We start from the raw sequence: 15,079 nt of genomic DNA, 5'->3' as shown, positions 1-15,079 counted from the left end.
AGGGAGCAAGATTTAATTGGGTCTGGGAGAGGATTCCAAAGGTCGGTACCATGATGTCTTACGGATCTCTGGGCAATATTGTAGTTTTCGATTAACCAAATGTAAGTTAGAAACATGTGACTGTGTTGATAGTGTTAGTTTTCACAGTGTGCTCAAAGATGATTTCATACTGTGGACACACCTACAGAGTGGATGTTCAGTGTGTTAAAATTCCGGTGGGTGTTTCATAAAGCTCTTCTGTTAAGTTAAGAGCGAATGGTGATTCCTTCTTGTTGCAAATGGTATATTAATTCATTGGCAATGGTTTAGCGCGTATAAGAAAGGATCACTGCAGTTGTTCCTAAGTTCGCTCTTGACTAACGAACAGCTTTATGAAACGGAGTGTGTGAAGGTGTGATCATTTACACTGTTGTGCAGTAACAGTGTGGCGATGATTAAACACTGTGGATGCCTCTACAGTACTGTGAGTGTTCATAGTGTATTCACATGGTGGACTACGTGAAAGCATAGAGTTACAAGTGAAAATGTGATCCATGCTGTTAAAAAATGCTCAAATTCAACACTGAAGATCAAATCACACTTCGTTTCTCGCTGTTAACACACTATGGTCTAACTCTGAGCTAAAATTATGGGAGGCCCAAAATACAAAAATTCGTTTATGTTTATTTCTTATGTTTACTAGTTCGTTTCATTCTGATCCTCCACTCTAAAAAAAAGGTTTACCCAACATTGGGTGAAAATAGGAACATGCATATTGGTTGGGTAAAAAAGATACCGATTGTTTTGTAAATTTTACGCAATGTTGCGTCGAAAAAAAACCCAGCAAACATGCATGTTCCCTTTCTACCCAATGTTCGGTAAAGTGTACTCCGTGTTTTTAGAGTTTCTCTATCACTCAATTTTGGAAGGATGCACTATACATAACCCCACGCATTTTTTATTTGCAACATTTTATTTTCCTTTGCTTGTATGCCTATAGACCGACTTCTTTTTCCAAGGGCTTTTCCTCTCAATCTTCCTGTTGCATTACCTGTTTCACTTGAGTCTGTCAAACAAATAATCATAAATCCACTGCTTCCGCGGGTTCCGGTTACTGAATTCATGTATTAAATTAACATTGCCAACTGTCACATTGTTCAAGAGCATTGTCACATATTTCCCGCTAATAGGGAGTACGGAGGGGTTCAAGATCACAGTAAATGTATTTAAAATGCTCGTGATCGACAAAGAACAGCTGGGAGGCCTTTGTCGAGAATTGGTGAACCGGAACAACAGTTTCGTTTCGAGTTTCGGAGCTGACGAAAATATGCAAATATGTCGTTTGTCAAGATTCAAGGACTATACTTCTGTTTTTATTCACCAATCAATTGACGACAAAGACTTTTTGGTTAATCATTGTCATTAATGGGATTTGACAATACATTTTCTATGTTCTTGAATAAACCGGTCGTCGAGAAAGTGAAAACTTCCTACACAGCAAAAATGTGGTGTTAATCGGTGCACGTAGAGGACCACCCCAGTTATTTACTACCGGTGTTAAATTGACAGTGTTAGTTTAACACCTGTAGGTGTTATTACAACACCTTTGGTTGTTATACATTTGCACTCTTTGGTGGGTGTTATGTTCAATTCCTAGGGTGTAATTTTAAAACCTCAGGGTGTGGTCCTCTATTGGTGTCAGTTTTAACACCACATCTTTTACAGTGTACAGTACTGTGAGTGTTCATAGTGTATTCACATAGTGGACTACGTGAAAGCTTAGAGTTACAAGTGAAAATGTGATCCATGCTGTTAAAAAATGCTCAAATTCAACAGTATGAAGATCAAATCACACTTTGTTCCTCACGGTTAACCCAGTTTTAACACCACGGTTTTTACAGTGTAGTGTCTTGAATGACGGAACATGCACTCAAGTTTTATGGCCTGTCAATAAGCAAAATTGTTCCTTTGTCTTCCTATTAATCAGGCCAACTTCATTTCAGACATCAAGTTCTTGGTCTACCTCCACCTGTTTTTCATGTTTATGATAATAATGATGATAATAATAATGATGATGATGATAATTATGATGATGGTGGTGACAATAATTATATGACAATATTTATTAGGTACTCCAGACTGTACCACAGCTAAGCTATGCTATAGTCTGAAGATTCCGGTGCTCACGGCTTTTTGAGGAATTACTTCCTGTCGGTACAAATTTACCTCACATGGGTTACGTGCCGCACAATGTGGGTAAATTTATTGTTGACAGAAAACACGTCATGGCTGGGAATCGAACCGTCGTCCCTCGGATTGAAAGACGAGAGTCTAGTCCACGACGCCCCCATCTTGGTAAAGCGCTTCTGACTCTTGCCTCTAGAGCTGGATCTCCCAATAAAAAGCTGTTTTTGAAGCACCATATAACTACCTACTTTTGCCTATTACTTTGAAATATGAATAATTCATTTCTTATTTTAACCCGTTAGTTAAAAAAGTACACGTATGGTACCAAACATCATTTTAAAAGCTTCTAAATATATGTAATATGTATGTATGTATATTCGATTTCTATTTGTTTATGAAGTACATAATGGTAATGGAATAATAAAACTGAAGTGGAACAATGACCAGATGACTGACCATGACAGTATAACATGATACTATTAATATCGTCTATCCTGTATAAAAAGACAGAAATAACAAGTGCAAAATCTTTTTTATGTAAACAATTTTCAGTCGGAAAGAATAGAATGAAGTAAAAATATAAAGGAAAAGGGCAATTTAAAATTGTCAGTTCTAAATCAACTGGATAAATGGAATGTGATGTTGTATACAAACGTGTACATAATATACACCGTGGGACCATTGAATGTACATTAAAACATGCTTGACTCGAGCAGTGGCATCTTTCAATTCACCCCCTATTTTGTAATATACAACACGAATTACCCTATATTCATTACTGGCTCTTCCAGAACGTGAAATTATTTTTCGATTTTTCCTTTTTTTAATGCTGCTCCCCGGTGCCGCTCACATCACTCCCTCTTTCTCTTTGTCCCGATTTTTTACTCCTTCTGTTGCTATCGCAACCGCTTTCATCTCCTCCGTCTGTATTGAATTGCACAGCGATTCGATGAATTTTGTGATGTTCATGTTCACAAAAATGTACTGCCATATATTTTCTGACATTTTGATTATATTAACACTGTACATGCTCTAGATATTCACATCTCTCTCTCTCTCTGTCTGTCTCTCCCTTTCTCTTCATCTCTCTCTCCCTCTCTTTCGCCCTTGTCTCCCCATCTCTCTCATGATGTCTCCCAACCTCTCATAGCATTCTATATTCCATTCACCATTCTCATCCCTCCAAAATTCCGTATTCCACTCATCTCCTTTTTTTTTACTCTTTTGCTCATAATAGAATATTGTACGTATAATGATATTTTTTGTCTTCCCGCTCAATTTCACATTTAAATCATTTAATTTAACGTTGTGACCATTTAATTTCGCGATAACCATGACAGCCGCGGTTGTCTGCCACTGCCATTTCATTATTTGTTACCTTAATGAATTTTTCGCGCAAAATGATTATCGAACCAGTCACTGCAATTTAGATATGCATGCAATTTCATGAATTCGTAAGCATAACCATTTTACGCATGTGGGTTCATTAATTCTGCAAAACATTATTTAAGTGAATCATTTGATTTCTTATAAAGAGCATGCAATTTAAGGAATGGACATTCAAAGTAATTTTTCCACATGTGAATTCACTATAATTGCAACATTTTTTGTTTAAATGTTTTATGTTAGGTGCAAGGAAATTAAGAAATGCGCATTCAATATCCGGTGCATGGCGTGGCAGCTGTTTAGTCAAACGAATTCTCGTATAGACATGCATGTTTCAAAATAGTGCATTTAATTTAAGATGTGAACAACTCACTTAAAATATGTTGATTATTCGGCGATTCTATATCATGTATAGGCCTACTTTTCCCGTTAGAAGTATTTGAAAAAATGTTATGAAATTGATTAGAATAATAATGTATTTTTTTTTCTAGAATAAAGGCAGAATAACCGGTTGATGGTATGGAGCCATCCTTTCCAAATCCGCCATGTTTGATGTACAGAGGATCACTCGTGATATTTGAAAAGGGACATGTCACTGTCAGTGACGGATCCACTTTTGAGAGGCACAAAAATATTTTGTTACTGGAATGTGTCATGCATAGGCAATTGGGGATTTTTTTTTTTTGCTCGTCATTTTTTTCCGTCAAACAAATGACCTTGATTTTGTAGTGAAGACTTTTTTTAGGTTGTCAAAGTTTTGTGAAAACTCCTGTGGAAAAAGCCCCCCCCCTGGAAAATCCTGGATCCACCCTTTGAAAAGAACAAAAAAGAAGAAAGTAAACATTAATGGAAATGCACACACAGTCAGCACTGCCGGGTGAAGAGGAAGAATATTGAATTGTCCTTAATACCTTTGTGAACGAAACGCAAAGCCCTATGGAAAAGATGTAAAAAATTGTTTTTATGATGAAAAATAAGGAAATTGTGGAAATTCAAATTTGGGCTAAACAAATATCTAATTTAGCCACAATGAATAACGATTCTGATTTTATTATAAACTTGTTGATACATTTACATAATAGATACAAATGCCATGCAAAACAAAAGAATTGCACATCATTAATTTGAACTCTCAAAATGAAATTGGTTGCTCAAGCAATCCTATCGGTCATTGTTGAATTTCATTGCCCAAAATTTAGAATAAAAAATTACATTCGTTAATTTGTAAGACCATTGACGAACCTCTTTGTCTTCGAACGAAATCGAAATCAACGTGACAAATATTGAAATGATCAAAATTGAAATAGTCTTGACCATAAATTGATTTGAATGATTATAAATGAATTCTGGTGTCTTTAAATGAATCACATTGTCCGATATTAAAATTTCAATGACCGATATCATTCTCCGGAAAAACGATAACGCGTGAATTTTAATGCACATTAATACATTTAAGCATGGATCTAGCTCCATGATTTAAGTGACTCCTATATGAAATTGGACGGGAAAACCTATAAAAGAAACAGAATGAGAAAGAACGGGTGGCATTAAAAGGAATCAGGTTTTGAATTCAATGTTGTTGCTGTTGTTTATTTTAATCCATGCAACCTACTTGCTCTTTGATTATAAATTTTAAGTTTGTAATCTTTTAAACAAACATTTTTATATGGTATTGTTAAGGGGTATGGGTGTGTTTGTAACTAGCGCAAACATCAGATTCTAATCAGTGGCTGCACGGGGGGGGGGGGCAAATGCCCCCAGTGCAGTCAGGAGCGCTGCCCTCCAGTCCCCCCCCCCCCAGAAATTAAAAAAAACGGAAGAAAAAATGTATGGTAAATGCGCCTCTGCCGCTCAAAATGTTCTTTTGCCACAAACTTGCCCAACCCTTTTTTCAAAAGGGTGACGCCTCTGACTCTAGTAGCCTTTGCCTTACTGTTTGGTTAATTACTTTACTTCAAATTTGTTTTATGGTTGGTGTCTGTCAATGTTTAATAGCTAGATTAGTGTATCATTCAAGACTGAGGAAAATCTGATTTCACATCCAATCTTCAGATCTGTTTTACTTAACGAAGGTCAAGTCAACCTAAAAAATGTTGAATTGAAGTAATAGAGAAAAATCAAGCAATCATAATGCTGAAAATTTCATCAAAATCGGATTATTTGAAATAAGAAAGTTATATATGACATTTTGAAACGTCTATTATTTTTCACAAAATAGTTATAAGCACAATTTAGTCACATGCAAATGAGAGAATCGACGAAGTCCCTGACTAATTCCTCTGTTTTTATTGTTTGAATTATACAATATTTCAATTTTTACAGATTTGAAAATAAGGACAAACTTGACTGAATCATAAAATGTTAAACAATGGTAATTCCACATGTTCAAGGAGAAATAAAACATTGTTTCACAGGGAAGTGTCGAGAAAATTCGAATATTTCTTAAGACATATAATAAAATACAAAAGAAATACTGAGTGATGTCATCAGCTCCCTGCATACCGAAGGGGATGTTTTGTGAAATTAAGCGAAACCTTAAAATGTCATAACTTTCTTATTTTACATCCGGTTTTGATGACATTTTCAGTGTTATGCTCGTTTGATTTTTCTCTTTTTATTCAAATCAACTTACTGTTGGGTGGACGTTTGATCAGCGCCGAATAGAGGATTCAAGAACGAAGTAAATGTGTTGAAAATCCGCGTCAAATGACAATGCGGAGCTTCGATGTTAAGTCGAAATTTTTGTGAACCAGATTAGTACTTACGTCCCAAGTTTCAGGGATAATGAAAACAAGCAAATTATCAGGTTTTTTTTTTAAGTAGAACTAAACTGGTGTTTTCATTTCGACTAAAACTTCTTTGTTGTTCTTGACGGGCGTTTGGCAATACATTTTCTCTGTTCTTGGTTCGTCCTTACGTCGCTGAGCGAATGATCTTTATTAAAGAACATTCTTTTGTCTGACAAGTTATCAGATCCAAAAACTTTCCTTGGTTTTGACTGGCTAGGAAGCACTGTTACCATGGTTACAGATAAACAGAACAGGACTTGTCTGACAAAGCATCCGACATGTCTACATTGAAAGGCTCCTCCTGTATCATATAGTCTGCAGGCACAGACCCTGATTGAAATTTTGATTCAGCGAGAGGGCCTTCAGTACACAAGGCATGAGTGGGCTGCAATTCAGACCCTTAACTCGAGTGAAGGGTTTGCACAGCAGACTACGTATCAGGTGGTAACCCCCCCTCCCCTTCCCCTCCAAAAAAGAACAGTTATGAGAATTCAATCTAAAACCCTTAATTGACTATAAGATGATAATGCTGAAGGAATTTGACCAACCCAATAGGCCAACGGATAGTGGTGAATTAAGCAGAATATGACCAAGTTTGGAAGACCAATTTTCTGTTCCAGTACCGGATGTATTTCATATAAATATATGCCCATAATACTGCATTATTATCTTTATTAAGATGAATATCAATTAGGTTGTAGAAAAATAGCTTCCTTATACAGTTTCTATAACAAAGTACATGTAGACGCCGTGTTTTGTGCAGTTATGCCAATTTGATCACTTCATCTTCACTGGTAGTGTAGACCGCACGTCCTCCCCATGGACCCAACTTTGCCCCGTAATCTATCCTTGGGGAGAGTGGGGGGGGGGGGGGTGGCAATCAGACTGATATGATATTAATGGCGTCATCGTCGATTTCCGAGAGGATAGAGTCGTGACCTAAACTGAATCCGGAGTCCCAGTCCTTGTCGGACTCACTCGCGTCCGGTCTCGTTGCATCGATGAAATTAAGCGAGGCGACATCCATCTCCTTGTCAGGATCAGCATTCACCGGTTCATCAACGTCGCTTTGTTCAAAGATAACATGACCATTCGGGATAGTCTGTTGGGTAGTTCGGTCGTGATGCGGTTTGATAGGAACCTCATTCGGAATGTTTTCATTATGAAGGATAATAGCTTGATCATCAGGAGAAAATCCTTCGTTGATGACGTACCCGTTTTCGCGTGAGACTGGGGGTGACGATTCTCCGGTTCCGGCGTGGTTTTCGATCACTGCATCGAATCTCAAAACATGTGGCGTCTCCTCGTTAACATGTTTCGAGTACCCATTACTCCTACGAATTCGGGAGTCCTCGATATCTTCTCGAGTCAGGGAGCCGTTGTCGTCATCGCTGACCACAGGATCGATGGCGGTGGTCTCAAACACGACTAAGGGGTTGACGTCGGTTTCCCATTCGAGCCTGCCTTCGATGCCACTCGACGCGACTTCTGCCTGACCACGCCTCGATGACGCCGACGATATCGTCCAGTCACCTTTCCTCCTCCTCGCGTGCTTCCTGAACATCAGAGCGCATAGGACGACGATGGCGATGAATAAAAGCAATCCGATCACCAAACCGATGATGAGGTATCGTGTGTCTATGATTCTGAAAGTTCTGACATTGACCATTGAGGTGGTCATTGTTGGGCTTCTAAAGGAATTACCTGTTGTTGCTGGATATCCAGTTGTACTTTGATACACCATCGGTGTCACAGAGGATTCTGTCACAGAAGATTCTGTGTTGTTTATTATCGCTACTGTTGAAACATGACTTGATGTTGCTGGAAGTTCCGTTGTGGTTGCCTCATCTACTTCCACCACAATCACCGATGCATAAATACTGGTTACTAGCCTTTCATTGTACTGCAACATGCACTGTACTATAGGTTCTGTGTAATTCATTGTTATATTTGAGAACACGATTTTGATGTAGGTATCACTAAAGCGCAAGAGGGTATGTTGGATCGCCTCTGCTGATGCGGTTGGAGCTACCGCCAGTCTGGCTCCGCTCAGAGTTGTAGTACAGGAGTAAGTCGCGGAACCACCAAGATTTATCGTTTCTAGTAAAGGTGTCAAGGATAGGTAGCTATCAACGGGATTTGGTACGACGAGAACACGGTCGAAACACGACGTCGACACGGATGGACATGAACTTGACGAAGAAACGACGGTGCATTGAAGCGTCGTCAACAGAATTGAGCTCACCGAATGAAATGCGAGAGCGATGACTGAATCACTTCCGGTGTTGACTGTGATCGTTGCAGGGTCGTCATTCACCCAAGACGGCTGTCCAGAAGAACTTCTGCAAGATATGTTCTCACCTTTCTCTACAACAGGACCGGTGGCTGCGCTGATCTGACAATCATGTTGAGAAACCCGAGAGTCAACAATAAGTCTCCGGACTCTCGATTCTGTCGCGTTCGTCCGACATGAATAGTTTCCCGTATCCTCAATGGCGGCTGCTTCGAAGGATAAAATCACAGATTGGCAAGTACTGTTCTGGGATGAGCGTGTGACGGACACCTCTCGCGTTTGAAGTTCTGGAGCCAGGGTTGTTCCGTTGTAGAGCGCTTCTCCATTCCTGTAAACTTCGACATCGCCGGTCTTTCCTTCGCATTGAATGGTAAAATTTCCGCCTTCGCATATGTTTTCTGAGCTGAGCTGTAGGGTGAGTTCATCTCCTGTGCATATCTGACCGGAAGCAAAACTTGCCAGAGAAAGAACGCATGAAAGCATGGTGAACACAGCAGAATGAGAGGTTGTTAACGCCATCTTGAAGGACCGACCGTTTACTGCCAGGAACCTGCACGCAAGGAACAAAACAGCAAAATGATTGTGATAAAGATTTAGTGTTTTAAAAAAAAAAATCTTTCTAATTTCTTGGCGATCAATGTACAAATCTTTATAAATTTTACAGAAACCCCTTTTTCCATTTGGAGTCATCAGGGTCATGTTTCATAAAAATATGTTATAAAAACAAATGCCCATTTTCTATCAAAAGTTTACTATTAGCCATTCATATTCAATGATTTATTTGCTTTAATGCAAATTTGTTATTCTAACAATTTTATAACACGGGTCTCAGGTTAGTTAAGTTTACTAGATCAGATCCAAAACGGCAACGAACTAAGGAAAGGGGAATTGACCAACATGCACTTTCAAAGCGAATATACATGATGATGAAAATAAAACTAAAGAGGGCGGGTTGTATATACACACTAATATTCGATTTATTACGCGGTATATCATTGGTATTCAATTATAAATGTTTCAATAACTATTTTCAACTAGCTATCCTCTCACTTTCCGACTGCCTCCTGTTTCGTCAAATTATTTGTTGTCACTAGAAAAATAGATGGTAGCATCCCATACCCCCCATGGAGCCATCCCGAAAAAGAGTAGTTAAAAATTTAAAAACAAATCAATAGAATAGAAATATGCAGAGATGTGGTCATGAAACAATTTGACGGTGAGCAAAGTAAGTTAGTCAAATGTCATTTGAATTAAAAAAAAAATTGGATTCTACAATCGATTTCGGGTATCTGCAGGTCCGGATCCAGGGGGTGGGAGGTGTGAGTCTTTGTTTTCCGCACAAATTCGCAGCCCGTTCTAGTCCGACTCTTAATCTGTTCCCGTCTATAAACACGTTGGCACCAGAAAAATTATTATTGAAGATTGGTTGTACACGGCAGGGGCCGCGGAAGCGGGGTGGGGAGGGGTTAGCTTCAGCCCCCCCTCCACTTTTTTTTCAAAAACCGTGTACAGAAAACGTAAAAATGACCATATAATTGTGATTTTTTTTGCATGGTCAGCCCCCACTTTGAAAACCGTTCCGCGGCCCCTGCACGGGTCATTTTGGATGGAGTATAATACAACGAAATTATTTTTCCCTTTGTACTTGTGGTCTGATTTATACCGTTTAAGTTATCATTGTCATGGTTGACACGACCGTGGTATTTTAACTGACCATGCCCTGTCTCTAAGAAATAGTCATTTCATTCTCTTATCTAACGAACACAAATCACATTAAACATCGGCCTCAAAATTACTGAACAATTGATTATCAAATCTTGCTGATTAAATCATTTTTCATGAGGATAATCAATAGTTATTATCCATACAATTTCTACGTTCTACGTTCTTGCCTATAATAATGTTGTAACACGTTTAATTCAATTTATGCCAACGTACAGTCATGTGACAACTCGTTCGGATATTTTGTTTATGAAATTGTCGAATGTCACAAGTACACCCCCTCTATGACGCGTTCCAATCGATGCTTTTCTTGAAAGAAAAGTATTCAGAGGTCGGAGCGTGTAAATATTGTATTCTATTCAAAGCTGGATTCTGACGATCTGAGTAAATTGATTTCAAAAGGAAACCATACCGTGTAAACAATTTACAAGTGATTAGTAAGGACAAAACGAACGAAAATATATTTCGTTTGCAATGCGTTCTGGGCAGTGTTTGAGTGAATTTAGTCGTACAGAAAATAAATTAGCAATCCATTCTTCCCTTGTTGAAAAATCGTTTCCTACACATTCCTCGATATACCTTTTGCAATTAGATGTTGTTTTTGTATACAAGACTACTTGTGTATTAACTAGGGCTATATGTGAATGCAAAATAAACCATGTGAATTTATGGAGGATAAGTACATATACCACACATTACTTTTATACTCGACTCGTTAAATGTTCTTAGCATGGAAAGAGACAGGCCTAAATGTTATATTCAAGATAATATACGTCAACATTTCAACCAATATCGGAAATCCAAATTTATCCAAAAATGCAGTATTTTTTGTCAATATTTTTATTTGGAACATACTGTTAAAGAGGGCTGTCACACTGTGTTCCTATTCACACTGTTTAAATGCTATAATTAAACAATGTGAACGTAACACCCGGGGGGGCACTTCCATTCACGAGTGGATACCAGCATGCGCGACCATGGGGTCTCGAAAAGCACCCTAAACACGAAATTTCCATATTCTGAAAATGCATCCCTTAACAATACGATAATCTTGGCAAATATTCCCTGAAATGAACCCCTAAACAAGTACAGTAATGTTTTATTGTTACGGGTCCTTCGGTCGTCGGCTCAGTTTATCTTATTTGGTTTAGTACGACCCCACCTTCTACACCTCGCGCAAATCGGACTCTAAATACGTAGTGCTGGGGTAAAAAGGACATCCTTTATAAAACATTTCAATTTTGTTTTATCATCCCCGCAAATTAATTTTCCTAGCGAAATAGATACCCTTTTTTCACTATTTTTGTGATATTGACACCCTTATCACGTTACGTACGTAACGTGCCCTATCGTGAAAAAGACATCCTTTTTTACGTGTTTTTTGGTCGCGCATGGTATCCACTCGTCAATGTAAGTGCCCCCCCCCCGGGGACGTACCATAAAGTTGAAACTTATGATCTCAACACAAAGAAAAAAATTCGAAGAATTACCTCGAAATACGTGAACGTAATTATTTTCAAACTGTAGACACCTCGACAGTGTGACTGTTCACAGCGTGTTCACATGGTCGACTGTGTGAATATGTGATTCACACCTGTTGAAATGCACAAAATTAAAAGTGTGAAGGTGCTTCGCATTGTGTTCCACACTTTCCACACTGTGCTCTTTCCAGTAGGGCTATACCTAGTCTGCAGGGACAGACCCTGATTGGAACTTTGATCAAAGTTAAGTGTGCCTCCACGCAAAGACGTACAAAACTTGCTGTTCCAATACAGAGCGAGAGAGCCTTCACTGTAAAAATGCGGTGTTAAAACTGACACCAATTGGTGTTAATAGAGGACCACATCCTGAGGTGTTAAAATTACACCCTAGAGATTAAACATAACACCAAAGAGTGAAAATGCAACAACAAAAGGAATTGTAATAACACCTATATGTGTAAAACTAACACCACCAATTCAACACCGGTGTAAAATAACCGGTGTGGTCCTGTATGTACACAGGTTAACACCACAGTTTTTGCTGTGTTCAGTACACATGGCATGAGTAGGCTGCACATTCATACCCTTAACTCGAGTGAAGGGTTTGCCCAGCAGAGGCGGCTATACCGGCCCATATACCGGCAGCAAGTTTAGTTGGGTTTAAATTAAGGCGAAAAAGGTAGAACGCATAGGGGCTATAGAGGAAATTATATCCAACAAATGGCGAGTTACGAATATTCAAATACATCTTGAGCTTGACTCAGCCTTTTCTACTTTTAATTGGCCTACATTGACAAGCATATTGTTATTTACTTCTTTCGAAACCATTTTCTTACCTTCACAAACGAAGTCTCTTGGTGGATAATCTGATCCCATCCTTATTCCATTGCTGTACAACCTATAACCAAATCATGGCGAACAACCATCAAGATTAAAAGATTATCTTATCCAATTCCCACGCTGCCAGTCGATTGAGACTGGACTAAATACCATATACACCTATACATGGATAACGCTGCTGCATTGCCCACAGACTCATACTACAGACGAATCTTTTATTATGATAAAAAGTTCAACAATAAGTGAATATCATGGTTCAACAGTCAGGGTCATCTTTGCTTTAGAATGGTAAAGTTTACCAATTCTCTGTCATACAATGGACTGGGCGTAGACAAAAGGTATTTCCCGAATACTTCAAGACAAAGGAGTTATGGGCTTGTTTTGACGTCATGATTTATGACAATTATTATTGAGTTCGACAGGTTGAATAAAACACTTTGATCAAACGATCGAGATTATAAAATTCTAATCCTGAGAATTGGAACATTAACCGAGGAATACTCCAATTGGGATTGGATTTTCCGGCGGTCACTCACTAAATAATGTCAGTATATGCTGCTCTTAAAATGATTCCTTTTTCTTGGCTATAGGTCACCAGTTTTCATTGACCAACCCGTCCTCCCCGTTCCTTAGCCCTCACCCCACCCCCATTTCATGCTAAATTCCAGTTTCCAAGCACCCCCATTTGCAGAGGGCCATCTAGTTCTTATTATAGGACAAGTCCCTCCATAAAACAGTTGATTTAAAAAAAAAGAGAGAAGAGAAAAATCCAACAAGCAGAACACTACAAATTTCATCAAAATCGGATGGAAAATAAGAAAGTTATGACATTAAAGTTTTGCTCAAGATATGCACATCCTGGTCGGTATGCAAATGAAGGAGCTGATAACGTCACTTACTATTTTCTTTGTTTTTGATATGAAAATGAAATATTATAAATTTCTCCTCATTGTCCTGTGATAATTCCTCAATATTTAGAATAAAAATTCGTTTAAAATTTCATGGTTCAGTCAAGTTGGTCCTTATTGCCAAATATTATGTAAAAATTATAATATTGTATATATATTTCGGACGATAAAAACAAAAAAAAAATAGTGAGTGAGGGACATTATCGACTCTCTCATTTGCATGTCACCGAGTTGTGCATATAACTATTTTGTGAAAAATAAGCGAAACTTATAATGCAATTGCCCTATTACACAAAAATACGGAATGACCCAGACAAAGTTAAAGTTGTGCAAGACTGCTCATGCAGACATCAGCAATTCCACCAATGGTGGTCAAAATCCTAATTTAGCACAAAGAACATTGCAATGGGGATATACAATCCTAAGCAATTATAGCCATAAATTATCTTTCATAATAAAACAGTGAATTCTTTAACACTCTCAGTCATATCAAGACAATAAAACGCATACAAATTTGAAAAATATAGATAACGACAGAATAAATATACGTTTGACAAATTCCTGCACACCATAAACGATTGAAAATGCGTTCTGTGAACCATATGGCAAATGACATTGATACATACTATTTGACAAAATCAATACAGAAATTGAAATAGATTTAGATTTAGATTTTATTCATTTTCCGTTCACAAAGCACAACAAAATCAAACAATACATAGTCAAATTCAAAGTACATCAATCGAAATAAGGTATAAACAATGAGAATTAATGCAAACTAAAGTAACTTTGACTATAATAACTATATAAAACAGAACGGAGGGGCTTGCCAAGAAAAGCGAAGCTTGTATGGGAGGCAAGCCCCCGTAACTTAGTTTCAATACGTATATTACAAAACTATAGTATAAAGGAGAGACGGAAGACAGTTTAAAAGGAGGCTATACAAAATATCGAAGGTAACAACGAAAGAGTGAACCAAATTAGAATAAATAATAATAGTAATAACAATAAAAATAATAAAAAATAACATGGTTACAATAATTGTGATTATGAGGGAAGAACAGAGGCAAATATAGGGAGAGAGGGGGTGCAGGTACAATTGGAGGTGCAAAGAAGAGCATGGCAGGTGCGGAAACAGGTAGCAGGCAAGTTGTATGATGGGAGGAAAAAAAAATTGTAAATGGTTTTGGTTATGTGGTAGATTGACTTGTTTGTGTAAAGTATTGGCAAATAAGCATCTTTTTAAGGTTATGTTTAAAAATTGTGATGCTTGGGGATTCCTTAAAGGCGTTGGGCAAGGAATTCCAATATACAGGACCAGAAAAAACAAAAGAATTTTTTGCAAGTAAAGTTCGGGTTGGAGGTAGGTGATAAGAGTTTCGTTGTCTTGTAGGATAATCGTGTACAGAGGAGTTTTTGCAGAACATAATTGAAAAAATTGCGGGGAGATCATCTTTATTTAGTTTGTACATAAATTGGCCGAGTTGGAACAGA

The 15,079-nt window shown here is 38.0% G+C and overlaps 1 protein-coding gene across 1 annotated transcript; it reads right to left on the bottom strand.

Annotated features, from left to right (window-relative positions):
• Positions 1-6,729: 6,729 nt before the first annotated feature.
• On the bottom strand, positions 6,730-12,880 carry LOC121427573. Its single transcript, XM_041624032.1, has 2 exons — positions 12,674-12,880; positions 6,730-9,184 (listed from the first exon to the last, which is right to left on the bottom strand). Exon 2 carries the CDS (start codon positions 9,151-9,153, stop codon positions 7,222-7,224), a length of 1,932 nt encoding a protein of 643 aa, XP_041479966.1. The 5' UTR covers positions 9,154-9,184; positions 12,674-12,880; the 3' UTR covers positions 6,730-7,221.
• Between the last annotated feature and the right edge of the window lie 2,199 nt (positions 12,881-15,079).

This window comes from Lytechinus variegatus, chromosome 14, assembly GCF_018143015.1.
Source record: "Lytechinus variegatus isolate NC3 chromosome 14, Lvar_3.0, whole genome shotgun sequence".
Lineage (NCBI taxonomy): Eukaryota > Metazoa > Echinodermata > Echinoidea > Temnopleuroida > Toxopneustidae > Lytechinus > Lytechinus variegatus.
This window is presented reverse-complemented; position numbering and strand designations above follow the sequence as displayed.